This window comes from Solanum stenotomum, chromosome 2 (assembly GCF_019186545.1).
Source record: "Solanum stenotomum isolate F172 chromosome 2, ASM1918654v1, whole genome shotgun sequence".
Lineage (NCBI taxonomy): Eukaryota > Viridiplantae > Streptophyta > Magnoliopsida > Solanales > Solanaceae > Solanum > Solanum stenotomum.
In genome coordinates, this window is record NC_064283.1 from 70,511,132 (window position 1) to 70,530,538 (window position 19,407).

The 19,407-nt window shown below is 30.5% G+C and overlaps 3 protein-coding genes across 3 annotated transcripts; all 3 read right to left on the bottom strand.

Moving 5' to 3' along the window:
• Window positions 1–64: 64 nt before the first annotated feature.
• LOC125857215 (protein PLANT CADMIUM RESISTANCE 2-like) lies at window positions 65–2,890 on the bottom strand. Its single transcript, XM_049536909.1, has 4 exons — window positions 2,577–2,890; window positions 1,826–1,897; window positions 939–1,151; window positions 65–348 (listed from the first exon to the last, which is right to left on the bottom strand). Exons 1-4 carry the CDS (start codon window positions 2,785–2,787, stop codon window positions 272–274), a joined length of 573 nt encoding a protein of 190 aa, XP_049392866.1. The 5' UTR covers window positions 2,788–2,890; the 3' UTR covers window positions 65–271.
• A 4,520-nt stretch (window positions 2,891–7,410) lies between these two features.
• On the bottom strand, window positions 7,411–8,334 carry LOC125857216 (HMG-Y-related protein A). The gene is made up of 2 exons (XM_049536910.1): window positions 8,216–8,334; window positions 7,411–8,132 (listed from the first exon to the last, which is right to left on the bottom strand). The coding sequence occupies exons 1-2, from the start codon at window positions 8,258–8,260 to the stop codon at window positions 7,632–7,634; spliced, it is 546 nt and encodes a 181-aa protein (XP_049392867.1). The 5' UTR covers window positions 8,261–8,334; the 3' UTR covers window positions 7,411–7,631.
• Window positions 8,335–10,730: 2,396 nt separating this feature from the next.
• On the bottom strand, window positions 10,731–15,591 carry LOC125857198 (cysteine-rich receptor-like protein kinase 43). Its single transcript, XM_049536887.1, has 6 exons — window positions 15,434–15,591; window positions 15,182–15,318; window positions 14,586–14,796; window positions 13,125–13,359; window positions 12,848–12,998; window positions 10,731–11,326 (listed from the first exon to the last, which is right to left on the bottom strand). The coding sequence occupies exons 1-6, from the start codon at window positions 15,495–15,497 to the stop codon at window positions 10,925–10,927; spliced, it is 1,200 nt and encodes a 399-aa protein (XP_049392844.1). The 5' UTR covers window positions 15,498–15,591; the 3' UTR covers window positions 10,731–10,924.
• Window positions 15,592–19,407: the final 3,816 nt, after the last annotated feature.

Consider the following 19,407-nt stretch of genomic DNA (forward strand, 5'->3'; position numbering starts at 1 on the left):
CATATCAATTTTCATAGTGAATTTTTATCATATCCATCCTGAAACCGTGAACTCGAAACGATGGGAAAGGAGAATTAACAAGATACTTGAATGCATGTATTGTACATAATTAGATTACAAATCTAAACACTCACAATCCCCTAACAAATTATATTAGGGGTAATATAATATTCACTATTGTTCAATTAAGAGCTATCTCTTTACTATATAGCAGTTATTGCTTCGATTTCGAAAAATATCCTCGTGATTTTTCACAACCCAATCTCAATCCTTATCTATTCATTCCACCTTCAACTGTTGGTGGGATGATCACTCCACGATTTTGCCTCTCCACATTTCCATGCCATCCTGTGAATATAAAATAAATAAAAAAAATTAAGAAACTTAATCAAAACACAAAATATTCATAGTAAAGTATATTTTTGAGATATCTTATATTTTTTTCTATCAAGTTTCCAAGAAGTCAAAAATATTTATTTTAGAAAAATTGAAGTGTTGGATCTAGCTTTTAAGAAAACATACAATAATATATTCAGTGAAATTTCACAAGTGAGATCTGGAAAGGGTAGAGTATATGTACACCTTACTACTATCTCGTAGGAATAGAGAGATTGTTGCTCTAATTTTGTCAAAACACAAACTATTTTTTAAATTGACTGTTCTGGTTTGACCCTATTTGAAATGACTCTCTCATAGTGAGAAATTTTGTCTAGTGGCATTCGATCACAAAATCCATTATCAACTGCATAAATGACTAGAATATGTTTTTCAATTGATAGTAACCAGACACAAACTCATACTCACAAAAACATTTCTTATAAAATAAGTAACTTTTAAAAATTTGACTAAACATGCGACTCGACTTGACTTTACTTTTCACATTAATTTACTTTTAAAAATAAAAATAAAAATAAAAATAAAATAATTTTTTTTCTTACCAATTGACATATCAACTCCTCGATTTTTGAGCTCACGATATTCTTGACACAAGGCACAAGCTTCACAAAAGCAATGAACCAAACAATCTCCACAAGGATTTTTTTTCAACAAATATTGTTGTCTCATTTTGTTACGATAAAAACAAGAGTAACAACATGGACAACAAGTCACACATATTATTATTGCATATAATGCTCCATTTACTCCACAAGCTGCAAAAATTAAGGTAAAAAAAGTAATAATGTTATAATTATGAAATTGAAGAAAAAAAGATTAATAAGACAAATTCACCAGTTTATTGGGGGTAGAAAATGAGTAATTTGACTACATTAATTAATAAGTGAGATATTATCTGACAATACTTAAAAGTGTTATTTGAGTTAAGTTGAACTCAGTTAAAATAAACTAAACTATGGGTTATATAACCTAATTCATCGAACTCTTATCAAGTTTTAGTTTCTTTATTTGCGTTGGTATTATTAATAATATAAGAGGAAGTGAAGATTTTTATAGCTGCTCCAAACTTGTTTAGAACTAAGACAAAATTATTGTTGTTTATTCTTTATTATATAGCCATAAGTCACCTAACAAATAAAAAGTCATTCAATATTTTAATAAAATTTCTCATTAATCAATTCGACAAACATAAATCAGTAAAATATTTATAAGTTATTTAAGAGATCAAGAATATATGACTTAGTCAACACACTTTACTCCATTTTGTCCCTCAATTTTTGGAGCACTCACCTACGAGATAAAAATTTAAATAGCCAATCTATTCAATATTTCAACGGGTTTATTTTTGGTTTTTTCGATCTTGAAATAAAACTGAACTCATTATTTATTAAACATAATAAAATCAGAAAAAAATAAATAAAAAACTTACAGTTAGAACCCTTGTCAATAATCTCAGCAACCTTTCCAAAAGTGATGCATGGACACCACAATGTTATGCAACCTGATTAAATAAAGCCAAACAAAAAAAGAGAAAAAAAATACATTTTTTTTAGTTCATTAGCAATAATAGTAATTTTGGTTCTTTAATTGTTAGTAAAATTTTAATAGTTCTTGTGTTATTTGATTAAGTAAATATATTTTTTAATTAACTGAAATATATGTTTTTAGTCTTTTTATGGAGGAAGTATGTTACATTTGAATAAAATTAAAAGCAATATTATTTTCGTTCATTTCAAATTTATGTGACACTTTTTACTATCGGAGAGTATTTGACTAATCTTTGAAACTAAATTAAATAACATCAATTTGAATTTTAAAAATCATAAAAAGATAATATAAGTTGCAATAACATCAATGCTTAACGTAATAAAGCAGTGGAACCACAAATTTTATGATAAATTTGTGAATATTATATGCATATCACAACGACTAGAATTAAAATCTTACAAATAATTGACGGACTAAAAATATAAACTAACCCTTCTAATAAAGTAAAATAAAAAATTCAATCAATAAGAAAAAAAAAGTACTCTCTATGTCCCAATTTATTTTACAACAACACCATTTTAGATCACAAATCTGAATATTTTTCTTTAAATTCCGTATTAAATTAAATAACATTATATAAATTAGCGCGGACAGAGTAGCATTTTCACAAATGATATGAAAGGAAGACTTACAATTCTTGGGATCGGACATACAATCACATAGTCCAGTTGACCATGGAACATCATTTTTCTTTTTTCTATACATAGCGGGTTGTGGATCCATCGTCTCTACGTAAAACGGAGTTTTCGAGCTCCTCATAACGTTAATCGGTGACGGAGTTTCGTCACCGAATGACGAAAATTTCTGGTATCGATCACTTAATGAACTTGTTGAAGATTTCATGATAATTGATTGATGAAGAAAAATAAAAGATGAAGGGGGATGAGCTAAGTTCTTGAATTAGATAATGTGATGATATTTTACAAGACTTTTGACTTAATATATAATATGATAGAGAAAATGACAAGATTGGTCCTCTTATGTTGAGGGTAGATCTAAAAAAAATTCTGAATAGTCTTTACTTTTTAAATTTATCAAAAATTAATAACTTTTGACTATGTCAATTTTTTAATAAATTTTGTCAGTTAAAATTATGAAAAAAATTTAATTTAGTCACATTTGGAGAAACAACTTTAATTGTTTTTAATCTACTTTAAAAGTTTGGTGTAATTTTTTTATTTAATTTTTACTTATTGTTTTAATATATATATATATCTATTTTTTTCCACTCACCATTCAGTATCCACACTGGAGCCTCACTATTTTTCAAATTCGAGACCTCTAATTATTGGAAGAGCAGTCTCATCTAGGGGTGTTCATCGGTCGATTCGGTTTGGTTTTATGAATTATCGGTTCGGTTTATTGGTTTTCGGTTTTTAAATACGCTAAACCAATAACGAACCAATAAGATAATTTTTTATCGGTTTTCGGTTTATCGGTTTTTGGTTTAACCAATAAGAATATGCTTATAAAACAAATATATGACTTCTCTAATAAATTTGACACGTCATGACAATAATTTAACTTTACAAAAGCTCATAAAATAGAAATAATAATAACAAACATGAAAAGAACTATACATGTGTAACACAAAGAGAAATAAAGAGGAATATGATTCTTACTTTAGGTTTTGACGATTTGTATAATGTAAAATTGTGAACTCAAAGTTACAGCGAAGTATGAATTGATGGCTAAATGACTAAGACATAACTATAAAGATATTGAGATTAATATTTATTAATATGTATGTTGTATATGTAAAAGTATTAAATTACTATAGTCTTAACTCTTAATGGGTTATCGGTTTACCCAATAACCCAATATTGAAAATCAATATCGAACCGATAATCCGATAATTTTTTTTATAAAACCATTAGGAAACCGTTAACCCAATAACCCAATAGCAATAAACCAATAACACATTTTTCGGTTCGATTTATCGGTCTGTTCGGTTTTTGCACACCCCTAGTGTCATCCACCAAATTACATCATTTGATGATTTTTTATTTCTTTTTTTTATGTCTATTACTATAGCTTTTTGTGTTACAATTTTAAGGATTTAATGAGATTTTTTATAATTATATTTTTTCATAATTTTCGTCAAATCTATTATATATTTAACTAAGATTAAGAATATCAATTTTTGTCACACACAAAAAAAAATCAAACCTGTCCAAAATACACTGTAAGACTATTTTAAATGTATCCATAAATAAAGGACCAACATTCATTTTAATTTATATGATAAAGCCAAACAGAGATGGGGTCCAATAAATAATAAATAATTGGTCTTGTGAGTCAACTTTGACGATTCAAAGTTATGGCTAAGAAACTTCATATTCCGCGTGTTTTAAGATTTTAGTCTGATTTTTCTTAATTATAATCCTCCATTTCAAATTATTTATTGTATCTTAAAATTATTTTATTATAACATCTTAATATTAAATATTGTGTCATTTCTCTATAATTAAGATATTTATAATCTTCAAGAATAATTATTGTTATTAATAATGATTTTTTTAAAAAAGTTAATTTTATCATGAATGTTTAAAAAACAAATAATTTGATATATTTATTTTTCAAAATGGATTGCGACATATAATTTTAATTAAGGGTCAAGATTGGAAGTTTGTGTTTGACTTAGTCATCACTTATGTGTTAGCTTCCTATATGACTTAATTTTTTTGTGATTTATCATTATCTACTGTTCGTATTAATTTTGATATTCGATTAATTTAAATTGATATACAAAATCTCATTAGAATTAATTTTGATATTCGATTAATTTAAATTGATATACAAAATCTCATTAGAAGTAAAACATTTTCTATTAAAGGCAATTTCGTTACTAAGTTATTAGGGTAGTTTGGCAATATAATAATTTCAACAAATGTTACATCATTAGTCAATACAAGGTTGGTCATAATAAAAGAAAGTAAATTGCCGTATAGTTTAATATAATAGACTTTGAAAATTAATTAATTCCATAGACTTTAATTCTGCAACACCCTCAATCTAAGTTATGTGGTAAGATTCGTTTAGTAGCTTATTAAAGTTAGATATATATTAATAATATAGAGATTAGTTATAAAAATTTATATATTATTTTTAAATAAGGATTAATTATGTAAAATTTAGCTATTCGTTTTATAAAGAATTTGTACAGTATAATTAATGAATAAATAGTTAGAAAAAAAAGAATGTGAAGTAGATATTTTTGGAAGCTTGATGATGATATACTATATTCCCTCTACTTTTATTATTTCTGTATATATATTGATAGAGACGGGAATGACTACGTTGCCTAGACTAGTCTCCTTTTTGTAATAACTCTTAAATATGTTTATTAAATAAATTTATCGAAAGATTATATAAATAAACAATTTAGGATTTCATAATCTCTAAAATTTCCTATCATTTAAAAAAATTACAAAAATTTCTTGGATTCCCTCTCGGATACATCTCTCCCATTAAATAATGTATCATTTCCAATAAATCGGATAACCAAAGAATGTATCCAAGAGCAATGAAAAATTTAAGATTTTTATAATTGGGGAAACTTCCGGAATAGAATGTAATTAGTCCCCGTATGGGGGAAAAATAAGCTAGAAACTGAATTGGGCTTGTTTGGAATGGACTGCTGCTGCTGAGCCTAGATTCAATTGGGCCAATCATTGACCAAGAAAAGAGAAACTTACGGCCCAATGCTTCTGGGCCATCTAGTTTACTACTTTATCTGTTTCAATTTAGGGAAAATTGTATGAAATAACAAACTATTAATTTAAAATAAATGCTATAACCACAATTTCATTTAATTATATTTCGTAGCAAAAACTTTGTCATTCGTCTCTTTCCCCAGAAATCTTGATCGCCACTCTCCAGAAATTTCGCTCGTCACTCTCCTTCGCCTCTCCCACTTTATACAAACACAAATGTATAAATTGTGTTTGTTCTTGTATAAAACGAGAGAAAACTGTACATACATATACATATCTCTTTGTCCTATACACTTATAATTATACAATACAAATCTTCCACTGCCACTTCTCTTTTGTCTTTCTCTCTTTCTCGCTTTGTACAAACACAAATTATACAAAATACAATGTATAATTTGTATTTGTATAAAGCGAGAGAGAGATCTGTCTACAAATCTATCTGTATACAAAAATACAGTTGCATATACATATACAAATTTATATTTAAATACATATAATACACATATACATATACGACTAAAAATCACAACAAAAAAACATATACTTATACAACTTACAGCCAAGTCGGTTTCTTATTTGTATACAGATTTCAAATATATACCTTTACAATTGGAATGATTACTGAAATATACAGATTAATAGCGAACATAAAACTTGTTAAGGAGCGCAATTACGCAAACTATAGCTATAACATATAAATATGATTTTTATGTTTGCTAAACCTAAAATTTACTCTTCAATTTATGCATCACAATTCAGATTAAGAGAGTTTTGGTTATGAAAAAAATACGATCAAAGATACAAATTGTTCAAATGATTCAAGATACAAAATATACTTTGGAAAGCATGCATAAATATTCAAGAATAAAGATCTATGGTAATTTAAATATTTTCTTGGGATTGAGTTTTCAAGAAGTTACTAAAGCTATATCAATGCATAAAAAAAGAAAGCACCATGAATTTGAAATTAGCAACAATTAAGTTTGATCACCATTTTAATACTTGTACAACAAACAATTTGTTATCAAAATCATTATCAAAGATTGAGAGGGTTCGAGTCATGGTTATTGAAAAAAATTCTTGATAAAGAGCGCTTTCTCCCTAAAATTAAACCCACGCGGTGCAAATTCAAAGTAATCGGACGGAAATAAAAAAACAAACTATATCTCAATAAGTTGTGTAGATGCAAATACAGGAGTTTGGGTAGTACAATGAAAGAGATGTTTGGTTTGCTAATAGATAAACACAAAATTATGTATTAATTGTGACCTTATTTAATCTTTTATTGGTAGGATTTTTAGGCTATGTATTATACACTTTACCAAATAATCCCTTAATAAATCAATGGCTAAGCAAATAGCTTAACACAACTAATTTCAACATTACTAATATATTTTATTCAGTACTATTATTATACACTCTATCAAACGAACCCAATAACAAGCATTACTCAAACACAACACTCATATATTTGGTCTCCATATTGAGGGATAAAGAACATATTCATTTATCCTAAGTTGAGGGATAAAAGTGTTCACTCTACATATAAATAAGAGAACTAAAAAGAGAAAGTATCTTTTTTTCCATTTTATTTTCTTTATATCCTTTTACCAATGAGAAGTCCCACTTTTGAATAAAACATATAAAAAGCCTTTGGACAGCTTTGCTTTTTTTAAACTATTAGCCAATACAATTAAAAAAGTAAAAAGTAAAATATAAAATATTTTAAAAAAAAAGGAATATAAAACAGAATAATACTGAACTTTTTAAAAAAAATAAAAGCCCTCAATTTGGATTTACATTGGCCCAATTACAACATAAAAATCACTCACCAGTCACACAATTCTTCCTACAAATGTAATTAAACAGAACTACATGGACTAAACATTAAATTCAAAACAGATAAAAAGAGAAAACAACAGTTAGCATATTTTGCCATACAAGTCCCTAAACTAATTTGTCTTTCTTCAATTAAGCCCCTACAGTTGCAGCTACCGGAGTTTTCACCTTCGGCGGCCTTCCTCTTCCTCTCGGAGTACCAATTGGCTTCACCGCCACCGGCGTCTCCTCCGTCATCGGATACTTCCTTGGCCTTCCACGTTTCTTCCCACTTCCACCAGAACTACTTTCAGTCGTCGTCTTCTTCATAGGTACCGTAATCGGCGCGTATGGAACACGCTCCTTCGGTGGCCTTCCACGTGGTCTAGGATACCCATCCGGAACCGGAACCGAAGCTTTCGGCTTCGGCGGACGGCCTCTCCCACGGCGCGGCGGCGCGTTTGGGTTTGGCTTCATGTAATTATTCTTCAACATAACTAACTGCCCAGCTTGCTTCATTTGGTTCAAGTGATGTGCAAGGAGTGTACCATGCGCTGGTGGTAGTGTACCATGAGTCCCTTCAATTTGCCTCCATATTGCTGATTTATTCGACCCTTCTTCTTCATTCAACGCATCTATAGCTTCCATTATCATCTACAAACAAAAATTACCAAAAATGTCAAAAAAAAAAAAATTACCAAAACTAGCAAAAAAAATCTGAAGAAATTGTTACTTACATCAGGATAAGAAGGCAAAGTTGAACTTGCTTCTTCAGTAGCCATTTTTGTTACAGAGAAAGCAAAATCTGAGAAAAAATGGGAGTGGAAGAAGAGAATTTAAATGGATGAGATCAACATTGGGAGATTGATCGTACAGTTGGGGATTCATTTCAGACGTATATATGGACGGTTTAGATTTAATTTAAGATGAAAGGAAAATAAGTTCACGCGGATTGATGACATGGCTGTGCTTGTCGTTATACATATAAATTACCATTATTTCACAACTTAATATGCACTATTCCACATATTAGTCTGGCTCTAATAGAAGTATCAAGCATCGAATCGAAAAAAAAAAACTTAATATATGTCTTATTTGAAATTTGAAATTATTGGATTTATCAAAACACATAAAAATAATTTCAATAATTTCAATTCGAGAATTCTTATAGTTTTGTAAGTTTTTTAAGTTAATGAATTTACATATTGTTTATATTTTATTTATATGATAATTTTGTTTATTAAAGAGTAATAAATATTTTCTATTTAGAAATAGATAAATTTAAATTATTTATCTTTAATGACATAATTTTATGAAATAATTAATAGTAATTCTACTATCTATATTAAGACAACAATTATAATAGTTATAATATTGTTTCTTAATGAAAATGGTGAGGGAACATGATATATTTGTGTCCTATCAGACAGCAGATTTTCAGTTACATGAGAATGCGGAAAGGTGGGGCCCACATGTTTCGAAAAATGAATATAATTGGACCGCCCAAAAGTTGGGAAACCGGTCCCACTAAGAGAGTTGAATTTTGTACAACTAATATTTCACTAAAAAATATTTTAGTTTCTCAAAAATGGAAAATATTTCACTAAAAAATATTTTGCATAAGGCCTTAACATGAATTTTCAAATATAATGATCTAAAAATTTGAAGGCATTAGTGTATATTTTTCACTTTCGTTAGATAAAAAAATATATGTGAGTCAGTTTTTATAATGTTAAAAGTATATGAGAGTCCTTTTGAAGACAAGTTATAATGAAACTTAACTATGATGGATTAGTTATCCATGTATTATTTTTTTAGTGAATGTTTGATTTTTTTGGAATCCCAGGATAACCCGCAATTGCTACAACCTTTTCCACAGCCTCTGCCCTTTGGGTGTACACCTTGTGCGCACTGGATAAACCCCCCACTGTGTAATAATCTACAAACCAGTGAATGTTTGATTTGTTGTATTAAAAATATGTGAATTACATAATTTCTATAAATAAGTTGTCTGTTTACAAAAATATCTTTCATAAGTGTAAAATTTGTTCAAAATAACGTATAAAAAAGGTTTGACAGAGTGTTTTTTTTTTTGTCATTTTAACTATTTTATTATCTTGAATTAAGGTATCCCAAATTTCGTAACCATTCAACCGATTAAAGAGTACTAAAAATTATCTAAGTATCTCCCTCAATCTATTAAGTTTTGTTGGGCAAAATTACTCATTTTTATAATCAGATTATTCCATCTTTGATTTGATATACAAGTGTATACAACAGCCAATGAAACCAAAACATGATAAAGTTGACATTTTTTCGTAAAGACATAATATATAAATATGGGCCAAACACATAAACATATTCCTAAACTTGTTGGGGTTTTCCCCACAGGTACCTCAACTACGCCATTTTCCTATTGAATCCTTGAACCACCCATAATTTATTCCTTTTAAACACTGTGGGCTGATTTGGCACAAAACTTTCGTAAATATTTTTTGTTGATTGTGCGTGTGAGATCCACCTTTCCCACATGGAAATTGCAATCAATCAAACTTCAATCCATGTTCACGTCAGCGCCACATAATCATTTCCCAAACCTAAAAACCTAAAGCCCCTTCATTTTCCCCCAAAACACTTTTGACTTGAAGAAGAAGAAATCGATGAACAAAATAGCTTCGACATTGAAACTTGATGATTAAGAAGAAATCAATGAAGGAGAGATATATTCTGATGAACTTCTCCAACTTAATGATGAAGAGAAAGAAAAGAGGAGAAATAAGAGAAAAAAAGGGAGAAATTAGGGTTAAAAGGAGAAAAAGAGCATTGGTGGGTGGTTCATGAATCCACATTAGCGCCTTCAAAACGTCTTCACGCGCTTAAGCAACGTGAGATCACATTTTGTGCCACATCAACCCACAGTGCTTGAAAGGAACAAATTAGGGGTGGTTCAAGGATTCAATAGGAAAATGGCGTAGTTGAGGTTCCTGAGGGGAAAAACCCAACAAGTTTAGGGACCTATTTATGAATTCCCCCTATAAATATGCCTTCTAATTTGGCCTCACCTTATATTTATGCCTCCAACTTAGCATGTGCACAAATACACTTAAATTTATATAAAATTAAACAAATAAACACACGTGTCCAACGTGACAATTTTCATCCTACATAGTGTCCTATGTATATTATGTCACGAAAAACTCATGTCTACTTGTACATACCAAAAGTTAGAGGGTATAAATGTAAAATGAGGCCAAATTAAAGGACGCATTTATGTATTATGCAATGTAGTTTAATTTCCTGAGAGTAACTACATACACTTCTTTAACATGTTAACTGTCACTAAGATTCATCATACTCATTGATCTCTATTTGTAACCAATTTACATGCTACAAAAATTGAATGTATACACAAAAAGAATAAGAAAAATTCTCCAACAATGCCGCGCCTAATCTCTCACAGGACGTTTACCATGAGGGTCCGATCTCCGTCTTGTAGGTGTGGACGAACTTGCAGTTGCACTAACAGTGTTGCTACTAGACGAGGAGCTGAATGTAGAAGGATTGGATGCACCCGAAGTTCCAGCTGTATGAGACGTACCACCACCTGGTCTGTGAGATCTAATTCTTGAACCGGGATATCCAGGTCTAGTTGGTTCTCTATCAAGAGATCCAGGACTCTTCGATAGCATCACCACAACCTGTTGCATGGTTGGACGTAGTCGTGGATCCGATTGAGTGCATAATAAGCCAATCTGTATGTACATTGCTATCTCATCGGGGATAGCAGATTGTGCCAGTGCAGGGTCCGTAATCTCCCAGCTCCGACCCTTCTTGTAAAGCCTGTACGCCTGCAACCATAACAACATTTAATCATGATCACCATCTGGTACAAAGTTAGGCTAACCCCGACTCAAAGACACTTTTAACATGGTTTGATACTGTTGTTTCGGGCCAAGCATGCACGTTTTTACCCCACACACCGTAAGACCATCCCAACACCTTATATATAACTATTTTTCTACTTCAACTACCAATATGAGACTTTGTTCGCAACTCCACAAATATTCTCTCGAACTATAAGTCCTGCATGTCGCATCACGATTCACTCGAGAACGACACAGTCCCCGGACCTAGTACCGTGTGGCCAATCACCAAGCAGTGTTTTGGGAAGCGAGAAGCGGAAAAAAGCAACGAGGGCTTGCTTCACAGAAGCGAGAAGCGAAGCGCACACTTTTTTTAAGTAAAGCGATATTAGTATAAAAAATATATATATATTAAATAACTGAATAGAGATAATATATTCTTAGATTAGAAGTAAATAGATAGTCAATAATCCTCATAAGTCATAACATATAAAGTAAAAACATAATTAAATCACAAAAAATGCAGCAATAAAAATATAGAAAAACACACAGCAGCAACCAAAAAAAAAAAACAGTAGCAGATCAGTCGCAGCAGCCTCGCAGAGAAGAAGAAGAGAATTTACAGCAGTGGCCTGGCAGCAACCAAAAATAGAAAAAAACATCGCAGAGCAGTCGCAAAGAAGAAGAGAAGAAGAGAACTTACAGCAGCAGTCGCAGCCTCGCAGCAGTCCAAAAAATAAATTTGAAGTCGCGAAAGAGGTATGTGAAGTCGCGTAAGGATTTCAGAAATTATATAAAAAAAAAAACTTACAATTTTTTTTTAAAAAAAACCCTAATTAGTGCTTTTTCAAATTAAGCGCGCTTTTTCACGCTTCTACAGTAGAAGCGAGCGCTTTTTCAATGTCGCCTAGCTTCAGGAAATAAAAGCGCAGGGGCTGCGCTTCGCCTCGCCTCGCGCTTTAAGCGCACTTTTCCTCGCTTTTTATAACACTGTCACCAAGACTGATAGTTTTTTTCCTTTGTGCATTTCCAACGACTAGCAACAAACTCACCCAATGCCTTCATCTCCATACTCTATCCGTCAAATAATTGGCACTACTACCCACTTTTAGGCTAAATTGGCCTAAAAAATACCTTTACATGGTGTGATACTATCCACTTACGGTCACAGCCACACAGTTTTCTCCCAAAGGTCTCACACCATTAAGAGTATACCTACACCTTATAAGTAAAGTCCTTCTCCCTCCATCTACCAATTTGATTATGTTTTGCACCCTCAACATAGATAAAAGTAGTCCGATCTTACTTTTCAAGTAGTTAAAAAGTTCTACAGTATGGCTATATTATTTTTTCTGTTACATGTTTATAGGAAGCTCGAATTGATTCCGAGGACTCTCCTATTATACTCAACAGGAAAGAAGGCATTGACAGGTTATTCTTCTTCTTGTAATCCAGAAATTTCAAGGAATATCAAGACTGAAAAGCGCAGAGAAATCAAGTTCTTACCCATTCAAGAAGGCTTCGAGAATCAGGATCTCTGTTAAAGGTAGAATTCTTCTGGCCACTTATGAGCTCCAGAATTACAACTCCGAAACTGAATACATCAGCCTTCACTGATAGTTGTCCATGCATAACGTACTCTGGCGCCATATAGCCACTGGCTTCCAAGTTAAATTATCAAAGAGAGTTGTTAGCAATATCGAGTGAGTGTACTTGTGCAATATAACGAAATTTCTACATAGTCATCACTAAACACAGTTTATAAGGTTCAATAGAATCATACTTGGTACCAGCTACACGGGTGTTAACATGTGTTTTATCTTCAGGGTAGAGTCTAGCCATTCCAAAATCAGCAATCTTGGGCACCCATTTGTCATCAAGTAGGATGTTGCTAGCTTTTATGTCACGGTGGATAATGCAAGTATGTGAACCTTCATGAAGATATAGCAACCCTCTAGCAATGCCAACAATTATGTCATGCCGTTGCTTCCAGATGAGTGCATCTCTGTTAACAGATTCTAATACAAAAATATAAGAGTCAGTACTAGCTTCTAAAACTACTAAACATGTTTCTTCTTGCTCAAAACTCGGAAAGGTTAAAAAGATTCATAAAGTAAAGAGTCTGGTTTTGCTAAGACCACTATGAGAAAAATTGCTTGCTTGAAGAATTATATTATATTCGGGCTCGGAATCACAAATTGCTTCTACTGATAAGTTTAACTTTACACGAGGAAGTTAAGGTCCTCAAATGTCGTCGAATGATGTTTTCAGGGTTACAGAATTCTTGAGAAGTACAAGGAGTTTCAATATCTACAAATACTACTACAACATACCCAGTGTAATCCCACACGTGGTGTCTAGGGAGTGTATGATGTACCTTAGTGGGGAATGGGAGGTTGTTTCCGACAGAAGAAGTTTCAATAATGTACTGCGGCCGCCTAAGGTTGATGAAACTGGAATGAACACAATGGGTGGGGTACGAATCCTAGCAAAGGCAAAAAAACAAACTAAGTAATTTCTTTTCATCTGTCTAACCGTTGGTGAACAGATTTACATGATACATGTATTGATAGGAGGATGCAAGTATTCCATGAAGTAGTTGAGGTGCACACATGCTGGTCCAAACATCAAAGTTATCAAAAAAGAAGAAAGACAACAGAAAGAACAGCCACACGTTTGTTGCTGGATGTCGAGAAAACAATAAACGTTATGTCCATCACTGGAGTTCAAGGAACATTTGAGCTTAGAGTTTGTTTAGCAACTAAAACACACGAATACAGAACAATATGACGATCCCTAGTGGTTTCACGGACTGACACAGAGATCATTGAACTAGATTACTGACAACGTAACTGAAAGAAAAATTTCTGGACCCAATAGCAAAATGAAAATGCATATCCCAAGGCTATTTCCAGTATCTCACTCCTCAAAAGACTGACAAGAGCATCCATCTGCAGTTCAATTTGTTTTAATCTTTGGATAGTGAAGACAAGGGCAGAGCCACAGGTGTCTACTAGTTCTGCAGATCCCGGTAACTTTGGCTCAAACCTTGTTATTGCATTAAAAAATTCATCTAATAAGTACGAATAATCTATCCAGAACTCAGTAAACAAACACAATTATGACCTAGAACACATAAACTAAAAATTCTGGCTACGCCTCTCAATGAATGTCATTTTATTTCATTTTAAAAGAACATACAAAAGCTAGTAGATCTAAGAAGATAAAAACTAATAAAACTTACTGAAGAGGATTTTGTCAAGGCTCTCATTAGCAACATACTCATAGACAAGCAACTTCTCTACCCCATGTACACAGTACCCTAACAAATTCACCACATTTCTGTGTTGTACACGAGCCAACAACTTAGCTTCATTCTTGAATTCCTTCATCCCCTGCCTTGAACTATGTGAAAGCTTCTTCACAGCTATTTGCCTCCCATCACTCAATTTCCCCTATAAATAAGAAAAGACTCAATTTTTTCAAGAAATGTTGAGTTTCTGTTCAATAACCAAATCACATAAAGATTCAATTTTTTCAAGAAAGCTTTAGTTTCAGTTCATACCCAAACCACAAAAAGACTTCTTTTTTTTCAAGAATCACAAAAAGACTCAATTTTTGCAAGAAAGCTTGAGGTTTTGTTCATACTCAAATCACAAAAAGATTCATTTTCTTCAAGAATCACAAAAAGACACAATTTTTTCAAGAAAGCTTGAGTTTCAGTTAACACCCAAATCACAAAAAGACTCAATCTTTTCAAGAAAGCTTGAGTTTTTGTTAACACCCAAATCACAAAGAAGACTCAATTTTGTTGATTTTCAGTTTGTTTTTATTTTTTACCTTGAATACAGGCCCAAATCCACCTTCACCAAGCTTGTTATCTGGGTGAAAATCTTTGGTAGCAGAAACAAGAACTTCAAAAGGGAATTGCTTCTGTTCTTGTGCTGCAATTTTCTCTAAGTCCTCCTCATTTTTCGCTTTTTTTGATTAGTCAATTCACAACAAGAGAAAAACCCAAAATCACCATTAGAACAACAAAAAATAAATTAAAAAATCAAGATTAAGGGTACCCTCACAAGAATTTTTGCTTACCTTTGTTGGAGCTTGAGAAAAAGGGTTTCAAAAAGTTCTCAAGAATTTTTCTGGGTTTGGTCATAGCGGGTACACAAAAATAATTAGTCCATTACAAAACTCAAGAGGACTTTGTACAAAGTATAAAACAATAGAAAATTTCAACTCGTCCTTACAAATTTTAAGGTTCTTTGTTACATTAAGGAACCGTGTTTATGTGGAATTTTCAGAAAATTCAAAGGAGGGAGGGGGGGGGGGGGGGGGGGGGGGGGGNTGAGGTAAGCTAAAGTTGTGGTATTCATATTGTTGTATGTATTTGCTGAAGTCTTTATACATGTGACTGTTGGTGCATTGCTTGTTGAAACTTAACAAGGATGAGAAATTCTTTGATCATAAACTATAGTTCATCGGTATTAATTTACGTGACATCTTTTAGATTTTAAGAATTAACGAGTTTTTCTTCATCGTTTAAAGCTAATGATGGAAGAATGCTCTAAAGTTTTCCATAACTTGTGTGATTATTATTTCTTCCCGCATAAATTCATTTGAGTATATCATGAACTTTAAAAAGCTCTTTTAAATCTTTCATTATACTTTGAATTTGTTTGGACATGCAATTTAAGTTATTCTATTTCTCATAAACATAAAAATAAACAAATCATAGTTTATAAGCAAGGAATCAAAATATCTTGAAACAACACGTTAATAAATCATATCTTTGAAATTTTCAAATATACATAATTTGATAAAGATTATCATATCTTTATTTATGTTTATAAAATTCAGAAGCATTCTCTATTTTCTTAAATTTAGTGCTAAATTTAAAATTAAATAAATAAATTGAAACAAAGAAGGCGTATTATTTATTGATTACTCTGGCACTAATTCAATAAGTAACACAATGGGCAGGAGTTTCACATGCAATTTTTTGCAAAATTTATGATTAATTGAGCACATTCTCTGTATTGAAATATTTCTAATTCTTTTCATCATAAACAAATTGAATTGATGTCCAATGAACTATATATTTTTATGACCAAAATTCAAAACCATGAATTATGAAAGTCATTTTGGCAAATCACTCATAATTAATAACTAACATGGACTTTATAATTAATAACTAGCATGGACTTTATATATGAACATAGGGGAAAATTAAAGGTGATGGTAACATTTCTACCACTATAGGACTTTTTTTTTTCCATTTTCAAGCATTGAAGTTTTCTTGTTATTATTACTCTTATTCCTTATTTACTAGTACTTTGAGAATTGGCCAACATTTAATATTATATATATATATATATATACTTTTTTTACAGCTGATTTTACATCCACAAAGGAAATACTGGCATGTTGGACGATTCCACTTGTTGAAAACTTCCACTTTCTTTTTTTATTTTTCATTCGTTTGATATCCATATTGAAGTTCCACTAAATTCGAAACTTTACTCGTCACAATTGGATACAACAAAAAATAACCCTTGAAAATGAGTCACGTGTGTTATTGAGATTTTGCAAGTAAGAATTTTTTATTTTTCATTCGGTTTCGATACCCATAGTAAAAATTCCACTAAAACAGGAACTTTACTCGTCACAATTGGATAAAAAAAAAAAAAAAGACCTTGAAAATGAGTCACGTGTGTTATTGAGATTTTGAAAGTATGAGTTTTTTATTTTTCATTCGGTGTTCAATATCCATATTAAAGTTCCACTAAATTTAAAACTTTACTCGTCACAATTGGATACAACAAAAAAAAAATAACCCTTGAAAATGAGTCAGGTGCATGTGTTATTGAGATTTTGAAAGTAAGAGTAAAAATATGTTAAGAGAAATCAATAAATAGTACCTGTAGTAATACTGTTGTGGCAAATAAATAATTTTGCGGTAATTATTTAATGATAATGATATAATTGTTGTTATATTATATTTACTGATAATAATAATATCTCACAAAGTGAGATAATTTTTAATGTGAATCTAGATTAATCGATATTAAACATTAACATGTTTCTTTTATGTTCTTATATTAATAATTTGCTATCATAAAAAAGGAACACATGTAATGACTTCGTCTCACATCAAGTTTTAAAGAATCCTAAATTGTTTTGCAGAATTCCTTTTTATTTGTGGTTCATTGCATTTTGATAGTATAATATAGCTTGCTTGATGTCATTTTCACTTATTAGGTGGAAAAAGTGTTTTTCTCAATCGATAAATGTTAAATAAATATAATAAAGTTAGAATGATAAAATCTGATTCAAGAATTTTATATCATACTTTAATATGTTCGTTGTAATATTTGAAAGTGAAAAAGAAAGAAAATTACAAATTATTGTGTTTAACACTTTTTGTCTATTAACTTTTATTTTTAATGGAGTACTACTCTAACTTATTAAAAATTTAAAGAAAGAGAATATAAAAAGAGTTGAATAGATAAAATAATGTTAATGTCGGGGACATAGTATAAGAAGACAAATAATATTTTCTTAATTTTTTCTACTTGAAAAAGGTTAAAGAAATTAAAATAATATACATTTATATAACAAAGAATTATTGTACTTTTTATCATAATAATTATGTATTTTCAAAGAAAATTAATACGTAATTTATTTTCATAGAACAGGCAAAAATTGTGCACATTGGGTTGTGTTTGATACAAATTAAAGAAAATTGTTTTCTAAAAAACAATTAATGAGTTTCTTATATTTATTTTTTATTTAAATTTGATATGTAAATAAATTTTTTTTAAATATAATCTAGATAAATAATCAGATCTCGTGAGAAATCGAGCGGGCCATTAGGGTGAAAGACTCTAGAACAAATGAGAAGTTGTGGTCATGATTCTTTATAAATAATTATATATTAAATGAGACGATTAAAATAAAACACCCCCATAAGACTTTTACGCAGGAAATATTTTTATTTATAAGAAGAAAAATTTGAAGTAAACATTGAATGGGGATGATATTATTCATGTGTGAAATAAGGCATACCAAGTAGAAATTGACCAAAAAAATTTGCTATCTAGACTAATTTTGTTTGCAATAATAATTCAATTATTCCTCTTTACTTTACTTGTGGCTCTTGACTTCTTGTATTCTATATATTGATGTCATTTTCACACTCCCTCAGGTTTTATTTATTTGATCATTATAATAATAATAATAATAATAAAAATTCTCATTATTTATTTATTTTAATAACTATTGATAAAAAATGTTCGGGATTCAAAGCTGGCCTAAAAACAGAGAAAGTTGATTTGATTTTCGCTTGCCCCATTTTATCTAATTCACTGAATCGTCAATTTTTGAATCATGTAATATACTTTATTTGTTGGATTATAAACGGACATCATTGCAAATAATTATTTTCTCTATTTTAATTTATATGACATATTTATTTTTTAGAAATATTAAAAAAATATTTAGATGTAGTAGAACATTGGAGGAAAAACCTTAGTAACCAAACTTAGAAAACAAAGAAAGAAAATTATCGATAAACTTCAATATTCTAATGAAAATTAGCTCAAGAACCACTTCAAATTTTAGAAAAAGAATTCCATAATGGAAAGTGTATATTAACATATTGACGCATGTCATGTTTTATTATAAAATAAATTAAATAAGCTTCTTTCTGTTCTTCTTTTAAAAATGTGTTTCTAATTTTAATTGCACTAGTATCATTGTCAATTCACGTGTATGGAATAAAAATAAATCAGCCCAAAGAGAAGAAACCATTTTTTTAAATAACTGTGATGATCAAGTTGGTTGAGTAGATGATTATTCAGATTGGAGGGTTCAGGTTTAACTTTTTTTTATATGTTTTCTTAGTCGAATACTCGAATTTGTCACACATGAAATTTGTTTGATCCAAACTATTACATTGAAGTGAAATTTACTTGTGCACAATCAAAAATAAAAATTGCGTATTCACTTGTCAACAACAAAAAAATAACATCTTATGGTGGTACCATATTAAAAATATAATAATTACT

Coding starts and splice junctions, on each gene's coding strand:
- LOC125857215 (XM_049536909.1), bottom strand. CDS start 2,787: ATGAAATCTTCAACAAGTTCATTAAGTGATCGATACCAGAAATTTTCG. Junction 1,898..2,576: donor TATGTCCGATCCCAAGAATT/GTAAGTCTTCCT, acceptor TTATTTAATCAG/GTTGCATAACATTGTGGTGT. Junction 349..938: donor AGGAGTTGATATGTCAATTG/GTAAGAAAAAAA, acceptor TTATATTCACAG/GATGGCATGGAAATGTGGAG.
- LOC125857216 (XM_049536910.1), bottom strand. CDS start 8,260: ATGGCTACTGAAGAAGCAAGTTCAACTTTGCCTTCTTATCCTGAT. Junction 8,133..8,215: donor CTTTGCCTTCTTATCCTGAT/GTAAGTAACAAT, acceptor TTTTGTTTGTAG/ATGATAATGGAAGCTATAGA.
- LOC125857198 (XM_049536887.1), bottom strand. CDS start 15,497: ATGACCAAACCCAGAAAAATTCTTGAGAACTTTTTGAAACCCTTTTTC. Junction 13,360..14,585: donor CCTTGACAAAATCCTCTTCA/GTAAGTTTTATT, acceptor TTTTTGTATTAG/AATCTGTTAACAGAGATGCA. Junction 12,999..13,124: donor ACCCGTGTAGCTGGTACCAA/GTATGATTCTAT, acceptor CTTGGAAGCCAG/TGGCTATATGGCGCCAGAGT.